At 42.5% G+C, this 23,049-nt stretch overlaps 1 protein-coding gene across 4 annotated transcripts in view; it reads left to right on the top strand.

Annotated features, from left to right (window-relative positions):
- LOC120898898 overlaps positions 1 to 23,049 on the top strand; it is a 127,365-nt gene that overhangs the window by 10,866 nt on the left and 93,450 nt on the right. For 3 of the 4 annotated variants that reach the window (XM_040305393.1, XM_040305395.1, XM_040305392.1), the window contains exon 2: positions 19,474 to 19,957. In XM_040305393.1, the coding sequence (XP_040161327.1) occupies positions 19,906 to 19,957 (52 nt within the window). In that variant the 5' untranslated portion in view covers positions 19,474 to 19,905. Of the gene's footprint in view, positions 1 to 17,953; positions 17,972 to 19,473; positions 19,958 to 23,049 lie in introns of those variants that run through there. The other variant, XM_040305394.1, reaches the window with a different exon arrangement.

The following is a 23,049-nucleotide window of genomic DNA, read 5'->3' as shown; positions in this document are numbered from 1 at the left end:
GAAAAGCACGCAACACACATACACACAAAGCCGGAAGACGAATGGCTTACGATCGGAACGAGTACGATGTTTATCAAAGCGTAAAAGTCACCTGGCGCTTCTTTCAGCCTCAATGTTCGGTAAGCTACCGCCCACGGAATCGTTCTGTGCATTATAAAACCATATCCAACCGGTAGCTAAGCTGCTCCAAAGACAAATGTACCGATACTTACAAAAACCCACGCACGAGTAAAAGCTGAAGCACTTAGCCGTAGCATTGTGGATATACCCGCTAATGAAGAATCATCGTGACCGGACTGTCAGTATTATTTCAGGCAATAAAAAAGTTAGACTCGAATAAGTGGCACTAGTAGCTAGTATCCCCCGTTCAGCAATATACCACAGAATGTTTTGCTGAGTGTGTATGTGCCAGAGCACGGCTTCGTGTCAATCTGTCTTAATATTCGATCATTTTATTGCACATTTATTACCATTGTCATCTATTTCAATCTATTCCGTCATTCTGACAACCGCACATATACACTCACATACAAAGACACGTGTCTACTATTGGTGACGCCAAATACGCACAGCAGACGACGGCTCGTCATATCATTAGCTTAATTGAATATAAACATTATCGAGCTTAATTAAGCAGAACAACTTCACTGGCTGGCACACCAGCTCCTACTGCCAATGCAGAGAGTCCTTTCAGGTTGGGTTTAGTTTTGACAATGTTGAGGTTTTTCTGCTTGACCTTCATCCGCATTAAACTTCCTCGAGCGCCGGATCATTCGGATTGTGGACGAATGATAGGAGCGTTCTGTAGACGAACACAATCTTGTCATTCATCGTGGGATTATTGATAATCCAGTGTCGTAACACTGTCAATGAAAAACGGAAGCATTAATTAGATGCTAGATTACGTTAAGTTTAGATACACAACTGCGAATTCGCTTATCAGTTATGAATACAACTTACAAAACCAACACATATTTATTTGTGTTGGCAGACAAAGGATATGTTTCAAAGCCGAAGAGATAGGTAATCCAATGCTATAGTGTTTTATATTGGATATAACATTTTGTCGAAATAGAAGGCACTTGATAACTCTACACCACCACAAGAGACATCGAATCTTGCTGTCTTTAGTGCGTTGTTATCCAGGCGTGTAATTGACGCTGATACAAATAAACTGCGCATAGTCGGTGTCAGTCTGAAGCCCAGATCCCGGCAGTAGATACATTAGCCGAGCTGGTAGAACACCATCGAAAATTATGGAAGCATAATTGAATTTTATGATGATGATGTAGCTGATTATAGACCTTTGTTTTGCTGTATTCAATTCTGTGGCTAGCCAAACGACCGACAGTGGCTTTTGTTTTCGGTCACCGAACGGTTTCTTTCGCTACCGCATCCGCTCTGACGTTTTTTTTTTGGCGCAATCTATACTGCCAGGGGGCGCGCGCAGTGGTGCCGGGAAAGCAAATTGAGTACGCGATAAAATCTCTCCAATTTAAACGATAACATACCGAGAGGAAAAAATGGCTGCTCCATCGGTACCTTTTTCTGTGTTATTGTTTGCACCCGAGCAATGGGACGCTTGTTCAATGGCCAGAAAAATAAGCTTTGCAGAAACGCTTTTCCCTGGTGACGCGCACGAAACTCCGTACGCGAGTGAAAATGCACAGCAGAAAGAAGGAAGCCCGAAAGCAAAGGCCCTCCCGACACAAGAAGGTAGCAAACAAAACAAAAAAAACATCCAAAAATGAATAGTTGCTTTTCCGGATGCCGGAAAACCCTGCACCGTTGGAACGGGAGAGAAACGAAACCACAACCGACGGGTTTGCTGCTGGTTCACCGCTCGCCTCACCCGCAGCTCGTTGCCTCGCTGCATGGCGAACTGCTGGCGAAGCTGACAGGATTCTGGTGATAGATGGTCACCGATACCGACACCGATGCAAGGCAGTAGGTACGGGGGTGGCACACTGCACCGAAGCGAACGGCCGAAGCGGGAAAAGAGTGTAGAAAAATGTTCCACTTCCGGTTTCCGGGAGCGTGAAGCTGACGATGGAAAGAATTGCCCTGCTGACATGGAAACACGGCCAGTGGTCAGTGGTGAAATGGATGTAAAAACGCGCGCGCGTGTGTGTGTGTGACGGTGTGTGTTTGACTGTGTGTCTTTGTGCAAGATTCGGCAGTGCAGTGGGTGGGGGAATAAACTGAGATGGAAATTTAGCTTCACGAGGTGGAAAGGAAGCAAAAAAAAAGTGAGCACCCTTCCCTAAACGTAAAACGCAAAACGAAAACAGAGTATAAGCGGAAAAAGAAAATAGTGCATCGTCTGAACTCGGGTCGAGTAAAGGACGGGGAAATACAATCCCGGTTAGCAAACAAAGCATTAGGTAGGTTTGGCGCTAATTGTTGCAATGGTTTGCAATTTCATTTCCAAGGAAAGAAGGACTTGTGCGTTATAATTTGTGAATAGATATTCTTTAAGTGAAAAATAGAATTTCTTTTAGCGGATAAGCACAACACATTAAATGATAAATACAGATGAAGAGCATTCAAACGATAAAATAGGTTTTGCATTTAGTGTAATATGTCAATAGACAGCGGCACTGCTTCTTAACATAAGTTCCTTCAAATGACCCTTCAAATTGCTTTCCAACACTACGAACGATGAGCATGGCAAGCAAAACAAACTGGTTACTTTTCCACAGCCGGGTATACTTTGTCAGCCACACAACCGTCCTTTCGCGATGCGCTTACCTAAGCACGCTAGTCGAATCGCCCTTGCAAGGTTCTGTTCTTTCCCCCTGTTTGTTGGGGAACGCTCTGTTAAGCGCCAACCATCACGAGATGGAAAACGGAATGGAAAATCTCTCAGCCTTATTTCCTGCCCGTGTTTCATTCATTTCCTATAAACATTTGTTTGATTTAATGTATGCACATTTAACCGCCACCCCCGTCCGAAGTGGAACGTAAACGGAAATTTGAGCGAGAAAGGTAGAAAGGGAGAACATGGAGAACATGAAAATGCAACAGAATGTCACCGATTCGCAACGTTGATCATGACGATGGAGCCGCACACAGCAAAAGCAAGGCGCTTCCCAAATACAGCGGAGGAAAATAAACACTAGCACGCTATTGCTTGTACGGCAAATGCTTGTTCAAACAATGCAACGAACGGTATAATTTTTGGTGGTTAGATGGCCAAACGAGCGTATTTAACTAGCTAGCGAGATGGGGAAAAGGCTGGTATTTTAGGGAGCGAGCAATTCAATACATTGGATAACGTTTTTTTCGAAAAGCTAACCGAAGCATCCAGAGATGAAATATGTTCCATAATGTTGGCGACGGTATGCTATGGTTCTAATGTAAAGTGCAGGAAAGCTGGATGATTCACTGCAGTAAGAGGATGCTTGCGCGAGAGATGGGCACCCGTAGCTGGAATACTGGGCACTGAACCTTTGCGCGATAGGGAACCGCTTGCACCATAGTTTGAGCTTTTCGGTGAACTATTGTTGGCTATCGTGCACACACGCAATGGATACGGATCGTACCGTTTGCAGCAGCAGTATCTAGTCGTTTTCGAGCAGTCGTTGCGGTTTTCCCAGTACCCCTAATGTACCCGGATTGCCTTATCTTGAGCTCGCGTGTACCAGTACCGATGGGTACACTTTATTCTATTTGTAAGTTCAATCTGGGTGAGATGTGCTTGTCTATAATACCACACGCTTCAGCACAGTATAAGCTTTCCATGCTTTTGGTTTTTAAACCGCACGAACTAGAAAAGAAGCATGGTTCACCGAAAATTGCTAACCAAAACCAGCATCAGGTCCATACAACCAGACTCAATCCATCTATTTGAACGTTTTCATGGGGCTCGGCTAAACTTTCTAGTTTTGCGTGGTTCGGTTACAGCGGCAATGCAGTCGTTTAGGTGAAATGCACCACAGGAAGATCTAGTGTAGCTCTTTGTAAAGAAATGTACGGAAAATTACGATCCTGTCATCGTTGGATCGTGTAGCTTCACATGAGCTATCAGGAGGCAACATGTAATTTTTAGAGAAGTGAACTAGTAACTACTTGTGATGCACTGTAGATTATTAAGACAATGAAGCGCTCTAAGAGCTGAGTTTGATCTGGTTTATCAGAGAATGGTTTACTCCAGATGTGCGGTTAGTTGTAGCGAATTTTTAGGTGATTGTTTCTGATTTTTTAAATCTTATCCTTATTACACTTATTTCGTGGTATGCTGAGATTAAGTATTTTGAAAAGAGTTTGTACAAGGATGTATACTAAAATCTCATTAGACGAATGTTGGGTTTGGATAGGACACACAATTACGGGGTTTCCATGTCAGGTCACTTAAGAATCACTTGTACACATTTTAGTTTTAGCTGGGAACAAACATTCTGGGTATGAATCTTTCAATTGGAGAAAAATATTGACAAAACACCGTAATGAGAATAATAAAAAAGATTAGGTAGAGCTTGCTTAACCTATTTTTACTCTGTTAATGATCATTTGGTGCCTACGCGTTACCATCCAACAAACACATTTGGTAGCAAAAACGGATTATATGTGAGTGAGTTAGGCATTTCTTATTCAAATTCAAATATTCAAATAACTTAACCCTGTACGTTTATTCAAATAATAGCTTTGATGGTGTATTTTTTATTGCGCCATAGCGTACAGTTTTTTATTTATATAATTGTTGCAACCACCCGTTTTGAAGAAAATGTTCGACCCATCATAAATATATGATTGTTGTTTTTTATTATTTGTTTGTTTATTGCTCTTAGTCCCTAAATCTTAAGTTCGAGCTCATTGTACCCTCAAATTTATTAGAAAATCCCTCTAAGAAGAGGATAAATTAAATTACACTTCTCCAGCATCGTGCCTCCATCACTATTCTATGTTTTCGAAGCTCAAATACCGATTCAATCAATCAACACATTCCACAGTACGGTCACGTGCCGGGTTGCTTCTTCACCGCTCAATAAGCTTGGTCTAGTCGTTACCGATTGAACAGTGTTTGGGTGGCATTCCACTGTGTATGCAATTTAAAGGGCGGGTCAGTTATCCGAACTTCAAAAGGAACAATAAAGCTACGCTTAAATTCGTCCCTTCAAGCTTGACCCATACCAAGAAGAATTAAAGCCATGATGGAAAAATAGAGCACTTTTCATGTCTTTTGCTAGCCAAACACTCAAAACCTTGCTTCTAACATTATAGCTTTTTATAGACTAAACATGTTAAAAAATAAACTACGCTTTTATTTGTTTTCTGTTTTTAAATGTAAATGTATTTCAAAACAAAGCGGCAATAATTAAAACAAATCTGTAAACAGGAAACTCGAACGCTCTCTCACCTTGCAACGCACCAAAGCAAATGGTACAAATGTCCTTACGGTGTGCCATTAGTTAAGGTTCTTTCAAAGTGATGTGTCTTAAAAATAATACCATTGTATTCTAAGAACACACTGTACAGTAATGCAGTTCAAGCGAAATGCATACAAAAAACGTGACATTAAAAGCTAGCGAACAGAGTCCTTCCATCGCTGGTGGCTCTGGATTCGGTCCGATGTAATGAATCCGCTTCAGTTGAAGTTGCTACACTTTCAACAAACAAACAGGACGATGAAAAAGCTCTAGAGATATAATTAAATTCTTTTCATCGTGGCAAAAAACAATCCACCTTACCGCACCAGAAAAGTTCCGCACAACCAGCGTCCGGCTTAGGAGGACTTCCTCTCTTTAACGGGCTTCATGTTGTTACACGGTCAATCTGTCTCGTTCACTCGCTGCCAGCTCCATGCAACTCAGGCAGCAGTGCAAATAGATATTGCACTCGGCAATGCACGTGTGGCCTGTGGCAGTCATCGTCCATGTTGACCCAAGTGAAGTGTCTTTAGTGTGGGACGACCTGTAACCCATGAAGCGGACATGGCAACATAAAACAATGGTCGTTCGAGCAGTACATAATAACGTTGATGCGGGCTACCCCGGCTGCTTCTGCCTTGCTGGACAAGCTTAAGGGCTTTTAAGGACCCATCGCCCCCATTTGCCCATCCATCCTTTCTGCCAGGCCGGCAGGTTCTTGCAAGGACATTCGCCCGAACGAATAAGTCGATGTTGAGGATGATGTTGCACGCGCCACCATCTCAGCACCGTCTTTGTAGAGTTTCTTTTTTCCAGAGCTGGGAATCAACTACAAAAAGAAGAAAACAATGGTTTTACTTCTGCTTCTAAAGGCGGGTTTTTTTCAGTTTGGAAAAGTAGTACAAAATAATGCAAACAAATGCCCATCCCAGGGTCGACGAATTGGAAGCATTGTGTAAACCAAATGAGCAGAAGCAAAATACCTTCGAACGGGCAGAGCAGTCACTACGCTACTAATGCTAACTCGGGTCCGGCTCTGAAGGAGGCTGTTGCAAAACCCCAAAACAACAAGACGGAGAAGAGCAAAATTAAGCAGCCAACAAAAACAAACGGATTTAAAGCGCAAAGTCTATTTGCCTGTCCGCTTTTCGAGCAAAGCTGTAAGTATTACACAAACGAAACCAACCCAGCAACAATGGATGCTGCTTCTCCTAATTGATATGGTACGGATGATGCCTCAGCCACCATAGTGCTCTTTCGGTGCTATACGACCGAAACTAGGGTCGGATAGAACCTTTAGTAGCCGGTGCACCAGCAGAATGTTTTTTTTGTGTGCTTGTTTGGGTTTTACTCTTCTCAACACCGGACCGTTTGCAAAGCATTGGGACTGCAGTCGTATACGGATAAGTTTTTCAGGATTTTAGAAGAATAGTATTGAAGAATCAACATATATATGAATTGCCGTTTGTGGAGGACTTTTGATGGAATGATTTCTTTACGTGTTTTTAACCCATCCTTCTGGATCAGATAGACTATTCGAAGTATTTCCTTGTTTTTGTTTTGTATAGCAATCACAGAAATTGTATTGTACATTTTCCATCAAAATGTAATTAATGGATTTTTGTGTAAAAGTATAAAGCCGGTCTGTCTATAAAGCTTTCGATACTTATTTAGTACCACGCACCCGGAGAGTCATCAACACAGTCCATAAGAGACTTGAACCCATGACAGACATGTGGTTAAGTCTGCAAGTTTACGAATATATCACAGGACCTTCAACCTAAAAATGATGTAGATGACGATTTGTTATCTCTTAATTAAATATTTCAGTTTTTAAGTGTTCCAACGTTCTATCAATGAAATCATTTTATTTCATATTTCTATTTTCTATACAGAGCGTTAATCATTACAAAAAAACAAATCATAAACGAAAAGCGTGGTTGTGGATGATTTTACACACTAAAGTTGTATGTTCTCTGACCGCGGTTGCTTTACGTTCAATAACGTGCCATAGCAAAATACATTTTAATTTGTTTTATTTCTGCCCACATTCCTGCAACATTCCAGCAAGTGGTACGCAAGAAAACGGACGTATCCATCCCGATAAGATTCCAGTGCTCCTATCATGTTATCTTTCATGGTATTCCCGGCTACCCGCCTACCATCTTCCACTGGACCGAATGTAGGTATTCGGAAAATTTACGATGATTACCCCAAAGCGCACTGTTTGTTGAGGAATTTCTTTTCGACTGCTTTTCTCAAAAGCGTACGAAAATGAAGAGAGCAATAAAGAATCATCTGATGAAGCTAATCTCGTGGAGCTTTGGTGAAGACTAACGGTCACTCGATAGGAGGGGATCGGGTCCAATTGACTGGCTGCCGTATGATGCATCGAGGTTACTTTCTCGATAAGCCAAACTTTTGGACGCAATGGACCGGTCGTTTGAACAGGGCGATTTTTTCACCCCTCCCCTTCACAAGCTATCTTCATTCACCGGCAGCGTCAACCTCCAGCAGCAGGACCAGGATAAATGACTCCGACAAAGCGGGCAAGCATATGCGAATCGATGGCTTAAACGGGACAGCCCGTATGTTGCCCGAACAACGGCCACGACGAACAAAGCACCACAAAATATATATATATATGCATATATCAGATCGCATCGGGGCGATGTGACAAGAAAAATCTTCCCGTCTTCCCAGCGGGCACGGGCCATACGGTACGGCAGTATCAGCGCAGTACCACACTGGGTTGGAATTTCGCCAAACAAATCCTGCTACACGTGCTCGGTACGCTCGGAACGACGCGATGCCCATGCATATCCGATCTGAGCAGATTACGAACATGCTCGGGACACGGAGTGCACCAAAAAATTCTTTATCTGCCAGGCTAACGTGCGTTCGTGCAAGGGTTCGCTCTCTGGAAAGGAATGGCAAAAGAAAGCAGATCCCGGGCTCCTGCACCGGGTTCGTTATATTATACATTCATATCCCGGGTCGAGTCAAGGCGCTCAGAAGTACTTCCGGTTACGGTTGAGGCATTAGATGGCTTTTGTCAATTTATCGGATCCCGCTGTTCCCGGCAGCAGCTCCCCTATAAGGCAAGACATTTTGTGAAAGACGTACGAAGGTGTTTTTTGAGAAGCACCCACTAGCACTCCAGGAAGCAAGCGGGATGAGATAGGAAATAATATTTATCGACCATTGTAACCTTACCGAGGTCCGTTCGATAACCGGCATGGCTCCGAATGGTATTGCTTGTGTGAAAGAAAAAGATAAACGCAAAAATCAAACCCTCCATGAACCATTCTGCTGCCGATTCTGTTTACAGTGGAACTATTTCGTGGTGGGGCGGGCGATCGATTTCCGAGAAAATGAGAGTGCCCAAATTAGCTTCTTTTATTCATGCTTGTGAGCAAACGGTGAGCAGTCCAATGGCCCAAAACTAGTCCCCTTTGGGTTTGGAAGAATGCAAAAGGATCCTTTTGCTGTACCGTCCCCAGGTTGGCACCCGAAACCAGGAACCTGTCGAGATACACATCGGCTCCTCAGTATGCTTTTGAAAGAATCCTTTAGTTTCCTTGCTCAATTGGTGCAGTAGCAGAGTGGCAAGGTGAAACTCCCGCAGGTGAGTGCTAAAGGGAATCGGTCCACATCCGGTACTGACCCTTTCGTGGCCGAGTTTGCATAAACTGTCATGTTAAACAGATCGTGCACCACCGGGTGTTGGAGAGCTAATAAGTGTCCCTAACGACGAAGCGACCCAAAAAGTCTGCTGTATCGGTATACCTGGCACCCCTTTCGACTGGGGTCGCAACTAATGAGCACTATGCTACATATTTCAATAAATGTCAGCCACGACCCTGCTACTGAATGAGACGAAAAAACAAACTCAGAACATTCCCGTCGCTGTATCCTTAGGAGATTGTGTCAGGTGTGATTGAAGATAGGAGTACGATACGGCCACACCCTATTCGCATCTACTCATGCACACATACACACACGTCATGAGCCATACTAATAATGATTTAATAAAAATTCAAATTAAGCCATTAATTATTCATGAAAACATGAAAGCATTACAATGGCTCGGGAGGGCAAGCATTAAGTGGCAGGCGCAAGTAAAGGGAAGGAAAAATATTATTATTATTTTTATGATCCAACGCCTGTCTCATAAAACGGTGTCTGAGACCCCGTTTGGAAAGCTGAGGGAGTGAGTGTGTTACAAGCGTGCGGCATGATTGAGTGGTTGACATGCACAAATACCATGCGTGAATGCCACACGGGTTGTATTAAGCGTCGCAAACAAGGCAGCATGTGACGGCTTTTTTTCGCTTTATGTTGGTGTATCGCGTTTTCTCTTGCCGAGTTAAGCCACTTCTTTTTGCTCGTCCATAATTTTTGTTGAAACGAAAAACTTTTCCTCACGTAAAAAATCTGAGCTTTAAAGATACAGCGAAGGCGCAAAACTGTTATGAAAAGCGCTCCTTGACGATGAGGGTGGTTTTCACTTTGATTTTCGTGCGTATCCGAAAGAAAGCAAAAACGGTTAAAGAGGGGAAAGGCTTTTCTGCTGAAGATGTTATTACACTTTTATCGTCTCCGTATGGTTGCATGATACCCTGAACTTAAAACTCGACACGTTGATTGATTTAAGGTTATTCTCGCCTTGCGTAGAGCACATCTTTATATCATGTGAAGGTAAAGAACTGGCCGTATAACATCGTTGGCACAACCAATATTGAAAAGGTCGAACGCAACATTTAGTCCAGTGGGCGAACGTTTTATCTGACAGCTCCCTGCTTGACCACAGTGTGTGCGGTTTTGTGGCATTTTATTAGTACGGTAAACTGACCGTTATGGTTCAGGTCTTGGAAGAGGCTTTCTTCTCAATTGCATTTACTTTTGCACCTTACCGCAGATGGGGTGCGCATTGTGTGATTGATTTTGTTTGGTACTGTTCAAAACCGCACAGTAATTGCCCGAAGTAATTCGATGCATTGGGTTGGACGTCATCATAAATCAAAGCGTCTTATGACTAGTGCGGTGAAAAAAATAACCGACGTCAATTGAATTCTTCTTGGTTACTTTACGCGCATCTACAGTGGTTAATATCAAATAGAACAATCGTGATATGAGTGTGATGACTCGCAAACATAAAAGTGTCGATAGATGATACTGAAACTGTACGCTAGGTGGATATTTACGTTTACTCTGGATTTTAAATAAACTTTAAATGATTTTGCTAATACTGTGACGAAGAATTGAAGACAAAATAACTATAAAGAAATAGTCAGAACTATAAAAAGCTGAGCTAGATGAAGCAAATCTTTATAATGTATAAATTAAAACAAATATGTAAAAAAGATGTTACAAATATGTAAAAACGATATGTTTCGAATGTAAAACAAATATTTTTTCCGTCATTAGCGAATATTTAGAACCGAACAGAATTTATTGTTCTAATAATGAAATCCGACCCGTGCTGTGGTCATATTTTACAACCAAAAGTCTGTAGAAAAATGAAACCTTGGAAAGAGACGGTTGGTGGGAGCAGTGGCAAAAAAATAACATAAATTTACCAATATCAACAACAGTCTCATTAAATGTTACCCAAACCGTGCCGAAGAAATACTGCTTCCAAGTCGTGCACTACCATTCGCATATCCCAATTCATACCGCGGTGATAAATGGGGATACGGGCATAAAACGGATTTCCGACTGGTCGAACCATTTTGGCATCGTCACTTGAGGCATGTTGGGCATCCCAGGGCGAAATGAGAATTAGGAACGATTATTCCCATGCCAGAAGCAAAGTACTTTGTGGAGGTAGAAACAATGATGAACACATGCTTAACGAATAGAAAATAAATCTAAAAACGCATTAAATCCCCATCGGAAGCTTAAAAGTTGCAGAGCTTATCCGTTTCAACGAAAAGCTAACGGTATAGAAATTTCAGAAGAATGTGAAACATCACGAATTGAACAAGAAATCTGCGCAGAATGAGTCACTACACAAAAAAAATCTCTTCGACGAAGATCACATCACGCACCCGGTGTGGCACATTCAATTTCACGTCGAACAACATCGAGAAGGTAACATTTTTGTACGCAAACCGCCCCAGCCCTCCAGCTCAATATTTGAAGAGTGTAACGTTACCGAATAGCACACGGAAGCCAAAAACTACAACCAAAATCCTGCGCTGCCAGCACTAATGCCCGAAACATGACAAAGATGCCACACAAAAAAGCTCCCCATCATCAGCCAAACACAGCGTAGAAATGCGTCCGCCTCACTTATTGAATTTTCCTTTGAAAATAATTCACGATGATAGAGGCAAACAAAACGGAAAAATCAATTTTCGCTCACCGGCACCACACCTTTCCCCCGAACGCTGCACTGCCAATTTTCCCATTGATGGTTTGTTATTCCGTTCCGCTTGTTCAGCTCGTCACACGATGCCATTGCACCAAGCCATCGCCTTCCTGTGCTCGTTGTCGCCCGTTTCGGTTACCGCAGCGGAACGGTCCATAACTAGGTGCGAAGGGAAAACTGAAGCTAGCAGCCGTGGCAGACTGAAATGAGATACGACTCAGATTTTCCTGATTTTGCCCTTCCACTCCACCGTATCGCTCCTAAGTACTTTGTCCTCGCTGGAGGAAAAAAGATGTCGTCTTCATCGTGCCTGTCGTCCTCGATGTCGTCGTTCATCATTGCAAGCTTAGGGGGCGAGCGCGCGTACACTCCTTGCGTCTCTTCTCGCGCAAGACTCGCACATTTGTAGCGCTCACGCCCCGGGAAAGCCGGCAATGTGGAGCACGCTTTTACCGCGTTAGTGGGGGTGGAATTGTGCAAAGAAAGCACAATGGAGGAAGCACATTGCACAAACACCCAAGGCTCCCTCGACTGCCACCTTCCCTTTTTCCGGCTAAAGCACTCATCAAAACGGGAAGGGAAGAAAGATAATACGGAAAAAGTAAATCTTCCCGTTTACTTTGCCCGATACGTTGAACGCCACCGTCGTTTGTGGTCGTCATCTCAGCCATCCTCGGTTTTCGATATTTTTGTATCACACTCAGGAAGCTTTCGAGCGTACGGTCTAGAGTAGCTTGTAACCGGTACCTTGTTTGCCTGAACACATCAGTTTGGCCCACTGGAGGGCTTTAAGCTTTGAGTTCGAATGTAAGTCGCCACGTAAAAAGTACATTCTATGTGATTAAATGATGTTGAATGTACTTCTAAAAGACATTTTATTTATTTTGTTATTGAATATTTGAGGCACTTATTTAATATCATATGTTTTCATCATTCAAGATGAGTCCGAACTACGTACCTTAATAAACAAAATATGTTTGTATTTATCGAATCCATCCATGGAATATAGAATCCAAATTTCACAAATGAATTCTGCATCTCTTTCGTACCTCGACGAATGTTATGTAGGTGGTAAAAGCTGAGAGGATGTCCGGGTAGACATTTTTATAAATGCTGTATTTCTCTGAATCGATATTCACAATTTCAATTTATCTGCCAATTTTCCCATTGATGGTTTGTTATTCCGTTCCGCTTGTTCAGCTCGTCACACGATGCCATTGCACTAAGCCATCGCCTTCCTGTGCTCGTTGTCGCCCGTTTCGGTTACCGCAGCGGAACGGTCCATAACTAGGTGCGAAGGGAAAACTGAAGCTAGCAGCCGTGGCAGACTGAAATGAGATACAACTCAGATTTTCCTGATTTTGCCCCTCCACTCCACCGTATCGCTCCTAAGTACTTTGTCCTCGCTGGAGGAAAAAAGATGTCGTCTTCATCGTGCCTGTCGTCCTCGATGTCGTCGTTCATCATTGCAAGCTTAGGGGGCGAGCGCGCGTACACTCCTTGCGTCTCTTCTCGCGCAAGACTCGCACATTTGTAGCGCTCACGCCCCGGGAAAGCCGGCAATGTGGAGCACGCTTTTACCGCGTTAGTGGGGGTGGAATTGTGCAAAGAAAGCACAATGGAGGAAGCACATTGCACAAACACCCAAGGCTCCCTCGACTGCCACCTTCCCTTTTTCCGGCTAAAGCACTCATCAAAACGGGAAGGGAAGAAAGATAATACGGAAAAAGTAAATCTTCCCGTTTACTTTGCCCGATACGTTGAACGCCACCGTCGTTTGTGGTCGTCATCTCAGCCATCCTCGGTTTTCGATATTTTTGTATCACACTCAGGAAGCTTTCGAGCGTACGGTCTAGAGTAGCTTGTAACCGGTACCTTGTTTGCCTGAACACATCAGTTTGGCCCACTGGAGGGCTTTAAGCTTTGAGTTCGAATGTAAGTCGCCACGTAAAAAGTACATTCTATGTGATTAAATGATATTGAATGTACTTCTAAAAGACATTTTATTTATTTTGTTATTGAATATTTGAGGCACTTATTTAATATCATATGTTTTCATCATTCAAGATGAGTCCGAACTACGTAACTTAATAAACAAAATATGTTTATATTTATCGAATCCATCCATGGAATATAGAATCCAAATTTCACAAATGAATTCTGCATCTTTTTCGTACCTCGACGAATGTTATGTAGGTGGTAAAAGCTGAGAGGATGTCCGGGTAGACATTTTTATAAATGCTGTATTTCTCTGAATCGATATTCACAATTTCAATTTATCAAATTATCTATTTGTTTAACCAGAGGATGCAAGCTATTGTATATAAATCAAAAACATACTTATTTTCTTAAAGTGAAGAACGAAATATTTTTTAGAAAACAACCTAGATGATCATTAAACCTAGAAAATATTTCAACACTATCTAACAATAAAATAAAATATCAATAAATATGCCCTTTTATCAATAACCATACGAAGTGCTATATGCTACCGAAAATACAAAGTTTTCCACTAGCTCACGATAATGACGTCTAAGTCAGCACGATTGCTTTTCGTCGGCAACATTAAGTTCAGATGTCAAAACAGCACCCCATATGTCATTAGATCGGAAAGACAAGTTACTTTTCAAAAAAAAAACCTGCAAATGTGTCATCACCACTACCAGGAATGCAAACGTTACAGATCTCTTTCGCCAAGAAACCAAATACATCATTGCTTCGTTGTGAAAGAAATGGAAACTGCCACATTTTATCATTTTTTTCGTAGAATGTGTTTTTTACTTCCGCTTTTACGGGGTGAGGTTTGAGTATTTTTTGTTCCTTTCGATCGCTCCTTCATAAGACCCTCTTGAACATTTACTATGTTTTTCTTTTCAACGGCTTTGCTCTTCATTTTTTTTCTGTTTCCTCCATTGATTCCGCTGGAGTGCCTTTCAATTTCAGCTCTCAATGATAAGAAGTTGAAGGTTGATTGGCATGCTTGAAACAAGTGTATGATTGATTAGTTGGTTGATTTTGCTGGACCCTTAGCGGGTGTTCCGGATGGGGCAAAGCAGATTACGGCGGACACGGTTCATCTGCGAACGGAAAGCGACGTGCGGAGTTATAGTAGAAAAAAAAAACTTTCTTGCACTTGGCACAACGTGACGGAGAAAGATAATGCCAGGAAGTACGTAATACCCGGTACCTCTACTATCTCTATCCTACACACACACTTTCTCTCTCACTTATACACACACTAACACACACACACCTGGTCATTTAGTGGGTCGAGCGGAAGAAATATAATAACCCAAAACCGGACTGGCTTACAACTCAACCGGAATGGAACGATGAATCCTACATCGTCCACGGTGAGCAAGAGAAAATCGAATTTCCGCTCGAAGAGGCCCGGGCTAAATTATATTAGCACGAGATGAGACTTGTTTTACAAATCAGCAAACACTGGCCACGAGACCCCGGTACCATGCAATGGGTCGTCTAGTGCTGCCATTCATATTACGACCGAGGTAGGGTTTTTTGCCGTTGCAAATGTTTCCATTTTTTGCTGTTGGTTTATTTTATTCTCCTGAGAATAGCTTTCTTTTGATGGTTTGTTGGAAGAAGAATAACAATAGCGCACAAAAACCAAAAAATAGAAAATTATCTTGCAGTTATTTGAAGATCTTACCGTGGTTTCATAGATTTGTTTTGGTACGTCTGGCAGACGGATGAGCTACGGATCTTGTTCCGGGGGATATTTCACAAAATGTGGTCATGTTAAATGCGTCATGCTCGAGAAACAACAGGGTAAGCTTACAATATAGGCGCTCAGTGAGGGAAGTATGTAAGACATGTAAGAGAAAGAAAAAGCGAGAGCGAATGAAAAGAATACATAACGAGAAGATTAACAGACAAAATCACGACCGACGAAGTCCGGAACCTAAAGCTTCCTCCGAGCATAAATGGGGTAAATTTCGCCTTCGCCAGGGCAGCCTCTGATAGCAGGTGAGGGAAATTGGGTATTTTGCTCATATCCTTCTCACGACCTGAGGATGATGAAGTTAAAGAAAGGTGGAGTTGAGGAAGCACGTAAGCAAATGAAAAATATAATAGAAACATTATCTACGTGCTGCTGGAGGAGATGATCAAATTAGGCGGAAGGTTCTGGAAAGTAGGATCAGCTACTGGGTGGCAGCGGCTTGATCCGACAATGATATTTCACCCTACCTGTCGATGCGAGCCGAGATGTGCGAGATGCTTCATCTCGTGCCGTCAAATTGCTTTAACATTTTGGGAACATTTCAGATTTTGAAATGTGCTACACCATGGTTTGCATTGTGCTGTTTTTTTTGGCCCCGGGAGAACACATTGGTCGTGGTCGTGCTTCTTCGAACACTTACGACGAATATTCACGTACACGTGCATGTTCCGCTTTGGAACATCGAACGGGCTAAAGCGATTGAGTCAGCGTGTAATGCTTTTATCACCTGCACAATTGACGGCTTTATTGGCGTTGATGGTGCCGAAATCGTTCCGGGAAAATTCATAGCCGTAGCAGGATTCCATGCGCCTAGGAAAAGTAATTTTTCACACCCATCACGGAGCGCATTTCTCACGCGTTCGCTCTTGCGCGATTCTCACAATATTTCTCCACCATTTGCGAAAGGTACATGGGAAATGTTGTTTCTGAAACTGGATCGCTTGAAACGAGTGGCACATCGAGAAACCATAATCCGAGCATATGTATGAATAGTTATTGCGAATTTGTGCGCACCCATGAACATGAGATTAGGAGTTTCATATCATGTTTTATTTACGGATGAAGATGTTCAAAAGTTAGCATAGTTAACACATACAAACAGCTTAGGGTTGATGTATTTTTTAATATTAAAAACAGATGATAGGAATTGTATCATGTGGGCAGTTACAGTTAAACTATCGTCAAATAAATATTCACAAACAAGTAAAATTTGTTTTGTTTCGGAATGTGTGTTACGGTGTAATTGAAATATTTCAACTGCGTTTCACGTAATTGCGTTTTTTATCGGACTGTGCGTATATTTGACAGTTTCTGTTTTGTATGTATTGGTGCGATTAGGATAGCGGGAAAAAATTGATCAAATTGATACAAGAACCGACACACCAAGAGCAACGGCTTTGCGTAAGCACACAAAAGTTTCGCGTTATATTTCAATAAAGCAGTTTTAAGTAAAAAACATAATAATTAACACAACGTAGGGGTTTGCGCGATCATGTTTAAAAAATAAAACCAAATTTATACCACACGAGAATGACTCTAGCCAATTCAAATCATATGCTGCTTTTAGAATTATACAAACTTTATAAACACTATCCTTTACTACCACGAACCAAGGAAAATGGACATACTTCAACGTTTCATTTACACGTTACGAGTGCTAATTTGTTACCGAACGCCCCCCTAGGACTGTACGAACAAGCAGCGGTCGAGCAGTGGTAATTAAAACTGCTCCAACAAATACACAGCCACAAGATGTGGTACTGTGTTCGGTACGGCAGCATGCTGTGCTTCGATTTTGTTTGTATTGTACTGCTATTGAATTCTCCATTTAATTAAACTCAAAAAGGGCTTTCACTTTTTCGATCACCCCCCAGTGCGATAGAAAAAAAAATACAAAAATGTAATGATTCCAGCCGCCAAAACCATTCCGTACGTAAATGGCGAAACGAATATTTTAAGACACCATTCCTTTCCTGAACAGCGAATGATTGGCCATGGATGCGGAAGGGAGAGTAAAAAAAGAGAACAAATATCCATTTAATTTATCCTTTTATTGCGATGGGGTACGGCAAGGAGGCAAATGGCGAATTTAATTCGAATGGTCAAGAGGGACTTAATCTTAGCCCAAAAATGACGGTTAAATCAGATCAAACCATCCAGCGAAGCGAGCCGAAGAAGCAGACGAAGTCATTAAAATCATAAGCTCGTGAGTGCTGGTGGATGTTCATGGTCCTTCTTGTGCAGTTTTGAAGCTTACTTTGGGCCGTGTTTTTTCCGAACTCATCCTGCGATAAGCCAAAACCGTCATCTATCCATTTCCAAAAAAAAAGCGTTTCTTTGGCTTCCGGCGCGCGCGAATTGATAATTCCCTAATTAGCTTGAATAAACTTTGCCGCATTTAAATCGTTTGGCGTAGTGTGGGAAGCAAACGACTAATTATGGATTTCTCTTTCTTGGTTTCGTTTCAGATCCGTGCAGCAAATGGTTGGTGTGTGTGTGTGTGTGTGTGTATGTGCGCCATAATGTATAGCACAAAGTGCGGAAGAAAAGCAACCACCCTGCTGCAGCAAAAGGGCGATTCGACCGACCGATTCTTGCGGCCAGCTTCACTGCGAAAGGCACACAAATAAGCGGGTGAAAAAAAGGCACACAGGGAAACAGTGCAAAACAAATTCCGCACCCGAGCCACCCAACTCGTTGACGACTCGCTAACTGACTGAGTGACTTTACTCCGCAGAATTGTACCGACTGGCCAAACCGGTAGATACACATTTGCTGCGGTCCAACGGACATGAAAAGGCATACCACCGGGGTGGGTTGCTACATCTCCCTCCCCCACACTCATTCATTCAGTTGGCCCACCCGCCAGCTACCATTTTCATCGGAATTGAGTAATTATGTGCCGCTTAATGCTAAAATAAACACGCCGTCATCCAAACGGTTGCTAGTGCACGAGCGTTCGGTTTCAATGTGTGTTTGTGTGTGAGTTCTGCTTTTTTTCCACACGCCAGCTCAATCCAACTGTACTGGCGGTGAAATTAAGTACGCGGACGAGGTGCAAACATGGACAACAACAGCATAGCACAGCCAGCTAGTACCACCAGGCAACGCCATTACGATAATAAATAAATGTGTTTTGCATAAACACGGCTCGAAGGGCTGCAAAACCGGGCGCGCCTACGTAGCAGGCCCTCAATGAACGATCTCGTGCTGCTGAAACAACAAGCGCTATTTGGATTTTTCCGAATGCTGTGTAGTTATGTGTGTTTGTATGTGTGATCAGATGAAATGTTTGCTGGTGAAAAGAATTGCAACAGTACCATGTAATAGCAAGTAGTTTGGTGGGATAAAATGTTACATCGCACCCGATTATGTAAATTTTCGTTTTTAAAGTGTTCTACCAAGTAACTATTGTTAGTCCCGTTTTGACGTTTTAAGTTACAACTATGTATTCTTTAAAGCACACTCAAACACATACACACATTCCTTAATTTTCATACATTCTGTTCAGCTCTTCAAACGGCCCATTATCAGCACCTCATTAACAGTTTCCCTAGAAGGAGAATTTGCGCTATCGTTTATCCAATAAAGTGCAACTGAATTGTGATGCTAATTGAAATTACAAAATTTAATTTGAAGCAAAAACCCCGACGTTCGACACAAACTAGCCCAATCAGTGAGTGTTGCTCGGGGTAGGAAAGTGTGTCGATATTTTCACAGAAACCGGCCACACGTGCTGCCCCTGATTGGCTGCCACTTCGAACGGGTTTGCAACGTTCCGTAGCATCGAAAGCTTGCGCGTGATGTTTTGTACACGTTGTATGCGTTTGCCACAATACAAAATGAAACATTTTTGGTGTACAAAGTAGCGGAAGCTGCGATAGTTCCACCTAGCGCGCTGCAGAGGTGTTGCGGAACGTCCCACGGACACGTTCAATCTGACCCCTGTTTTTCATTTCCCAACAACGCTGCCCTTTTCCCCATAGCTAGCTGAGCCAGATAAACATACATACACAGAAAACAGGTGACATGCATTTAACAGGATAGTGGTGTCACGGGGCAGTGCAAGCAGTTCCAGTTGTACAGTGTGTATGTGCGTGAGTGTGTTTGTGTCGTGTAATGTCGTATAGAAGATCCTATACAAATAGTGCATGAGGGCTGGTGGCAGCAAAAGGGCCCGGAATACTCCCACCGTACCTTGTATAAACATCGACCTACCGTAGGGAAAGCGTCGGAAGCGGAGACAGGAAAGTGGCAGGCTAGGTTGACCGATCCTGCCACATCGACCAGTGCACCCGGTCAAACGGCAGCAGACACACACACAAACGCGCGCGATCGACGAAGCTTTCAGCAGCCCTTCTATCGTGCAGCGTGTAGGCAGCAGCAGTTGGCGTAACGTACGAGACACAGCCCGTAAAATGGATTATTGGAAATTAATTGTTCTAATTATATCAGCCATCTACGTGAAAGGTAAGCAACATAAAATCACATTAATTTGCTCATTCACCCGGCACCTTTGGGTGGGCATTGTGACGACAATGTTCCGGGATTTTTACGGTTGAAACACATCTCCAATGAGGTTGGTGGGGTGAAGTTTACATGTGAAATATTTTTGCCCGACAGCTACGGTAACGAACATCCATCGCCCTAGATGACAGGCTACATTTAAAAGCCTGCTGCAGAATCATTTCTGGATTGAGGAGAAATGCAATGTAGGAAGGATTCATTCTAAATGGTTGCTACATTCTGAAGGGTTCAAGAATCGTTGCGAACATGTATTCTTGTGTACGTAGAATCTTTATTAAATTAAACCCTTTTGATTACATTAGCCGGTACATCCGGAAGACAAAGATGGAACTTCATATCGTTTTGAAAAAGGCAACATAATGCGAATGCATGCAATTATGTGGAAGATGCATAAAACATCCGGTATTTAATCCGTTGTTGATACAATCTCATAAAACGGGGGTAGGTGTTATCGAAATGATGAAGATGCTCCAAGAATTAATTTGCCATTCATTAGGCGTATTCCATCAACTAATTCTTGATTTATTTTTGTTATGTTCATAATCGGTATATTGGATGAAAATACATAACAAATGTTTGCAATCACTAAGAACACAATACATCTCATTCCGTTTGAAAATTAATTAATGGAGGTGGTATCTGATACTTTATTCTAACATATTTATTACTAATTATTCATTATTCATATCGATACATACGTTCAATATCTTTGAAAAATGAATCCTTTTGTTTTCCACTTGAAAATATAATCCGTATACTCTTCCCATATGAATGTCGTTCACACTGTTTAGGATATTCACGCTCGTAAATATTACACTTAAATTAACTCGACCATTTCATTTCCCACGCCCGAGCACGGGCGGTGTTTTCCACTCAAGCGAACATTCTCAGAAGCGTTACAGAGACGGAGAGGCATGAGAATAGTTATGCCTTCCTTTGCCATAGAGTACCAAAACACGAGGGAACGGAATGTCAAAGGAATGTACCCTTGGTGCACTGGATAGCACCGATCCCTTCCACTAGCTTTATTCGGAAGCAGATCCTTTTCTTTGATGATTATTATCGCTTCTCGGTAGGAGCTTTAACCGATGGATGAACACGCGGATTTAGGTGCTCGAAACGAAAGGAGAATATGTAATTTTTACACGAAATTGAGTCTGTCCATTGCTGGCAGCCATGGCAACGGATGCTCCATTACGTACCGTGGGCGATCGGCGTCCGCAGGTCGGTTTTGCCATAAATGTAATGTGACGGTAGAAGACGTTATCGTGCCGGTGCAATATCGTTAAAATAGGAGGGACAGCAACGAAACGAATAAGAAGAAGAAAAAAACACTACACATCCTCATCCTGTTCGAGAGAAGCACACGTGAAACTGCGATCAAAAGCGTTTCTGCTGCCCACCTTCTGCCATGGGCGGTAATTATTCGCCTCGAATACCATTTTTATGGGTCGCCAGATAACGGCTCGAGGGCTTCCTCCTCTCGAGAGGATTTGTTCCGGCGACCGTCTGTCCCGCTCGCCGTCTGGAAAACGGATTAGATACGGCTCCTTGCATCGGACGACGCTGTGGCCACTTCAGGGAGAGTGCTAGCCAGTCCCCGGGCGATCATATCTGTACGACAACGGCTAAGAGGATATAGCTCCATACACCGTCAAACAGCCACATGGGAATGGTCAAGCTCGAGTGGTGCTTCTTTAATAAATACATTCAGGATAAAGAAGCCTAACAGCACTAGCAAAATGTGCCTCATACTTGCGCAAAACTTTCCTCCCAACTAAACTTAGCCTCCGGGAGTTCGTTTTGGGGTGGGTTATCAAACCTTAATACGTTTAACGTGACTTTAACGGACGTTTCGAGGCGATGGGATGGATCGTTTCCACCTTTTCGAGTGGCGTCGTAAACATTATGCGTTCAACGTCCTGGGAGAAACTATGTTATTTGAATTTATTGGAGCTTAGCTAATAGATGTATTATGTAAAAATTATATATTTTTTTGCTAACTATATGATTATGAGCAAATCGTGAGATTTGCTGTGGTATAATTAAGTACAGCAAATTTTCAGATTCATATTATGAACAATGTTAAAAGTGTCAACTCATTCTTAATTGAAAACAATTACAAGAAGTGCACAATCCCAAACAAATTCCGATAAGATGATAAGTGTCATGTTTTGTTCATTCCATGAACGATAACATAATTTAATCAGATGCTTTCAACCACACACCAACGTCGTGCCGGATGAAACCACTATCCACATGCAGCCACATGCCACATTATAGACAGTAATATGGCTCTGTTTAAAGTTTTATCGTCCATTTTGGGGTCTACTGGTACGACCGCAACACACTATCACAACATATGAACAGTAAAAAAAGTAACCCCTGGCCAATATTTGAGACCTTTTTGCTTGGTAGTTTAGCAGCTTGCCAACAGTGTTGAGCCTTTTGACCGACGCCTAAGGTTAATCGCAGACAATTGAAAATTTGATGTCACTCCAACATCCGGCAGCTTAAACGTCAAGCATGTGGTCATGCTGGGTGGACACTTTGCAACCGTCAGAGCTCGTAGGCACGGCTAGGCGTGTATGGCAGAGGACAGAAGATGCTGAAGCGAAATATACTATTTATTATCTACTTGTGGCAAGCGCATCAACCCGAACGTAGCTGGTGGGGGTTTCGCATAAAAGCTACAGGCGAAAGGCTTCTTATACGGAGTGTAAGCTGTGAAGAGCTGCTTTTATTTGTTCAACCCATGTCTGCTTTTCGTCCTTCCCGTTTGGGTTGGCAGACGACCTACGGCCGAGCTTTGTCATGAGGCTTTGACACACGTTGAAGGCGATTCTCTTTCGATGTTTACCGAAACGGTACTTGTATTACAGAAAGTAACCTTACCCGAAGGTTGGTTGTGATTTATCGACAACTTGTTCTAGAACGAGTGTTTAGTCTGTGATCATGTGTCTAGCGTTTGGTTACTGATTTAATTTCGTATAAAAAGGATAGGTTGTTTCTAACGAACTTGCAGATAACATTCG

The sequence above is a fragment of the Anopheles arabiensis genome, chromosome 2 (assembly GCF_016920715.1).
Source record: "Anopheles arabiensis isolate DONGOLA chromosome 2, AaraD3, whole genome shotgun sequence".
NCBI lineage: Eukaryota > Metazoa > Arthropoda > Insecta > Diptera > Culicidae > Anopheles > Anopheles arabiensis.
Note: the sequence above shows the minus strand (reverse complement) of the source record. Positions and strands in the feature narration are given on the sequence as shown.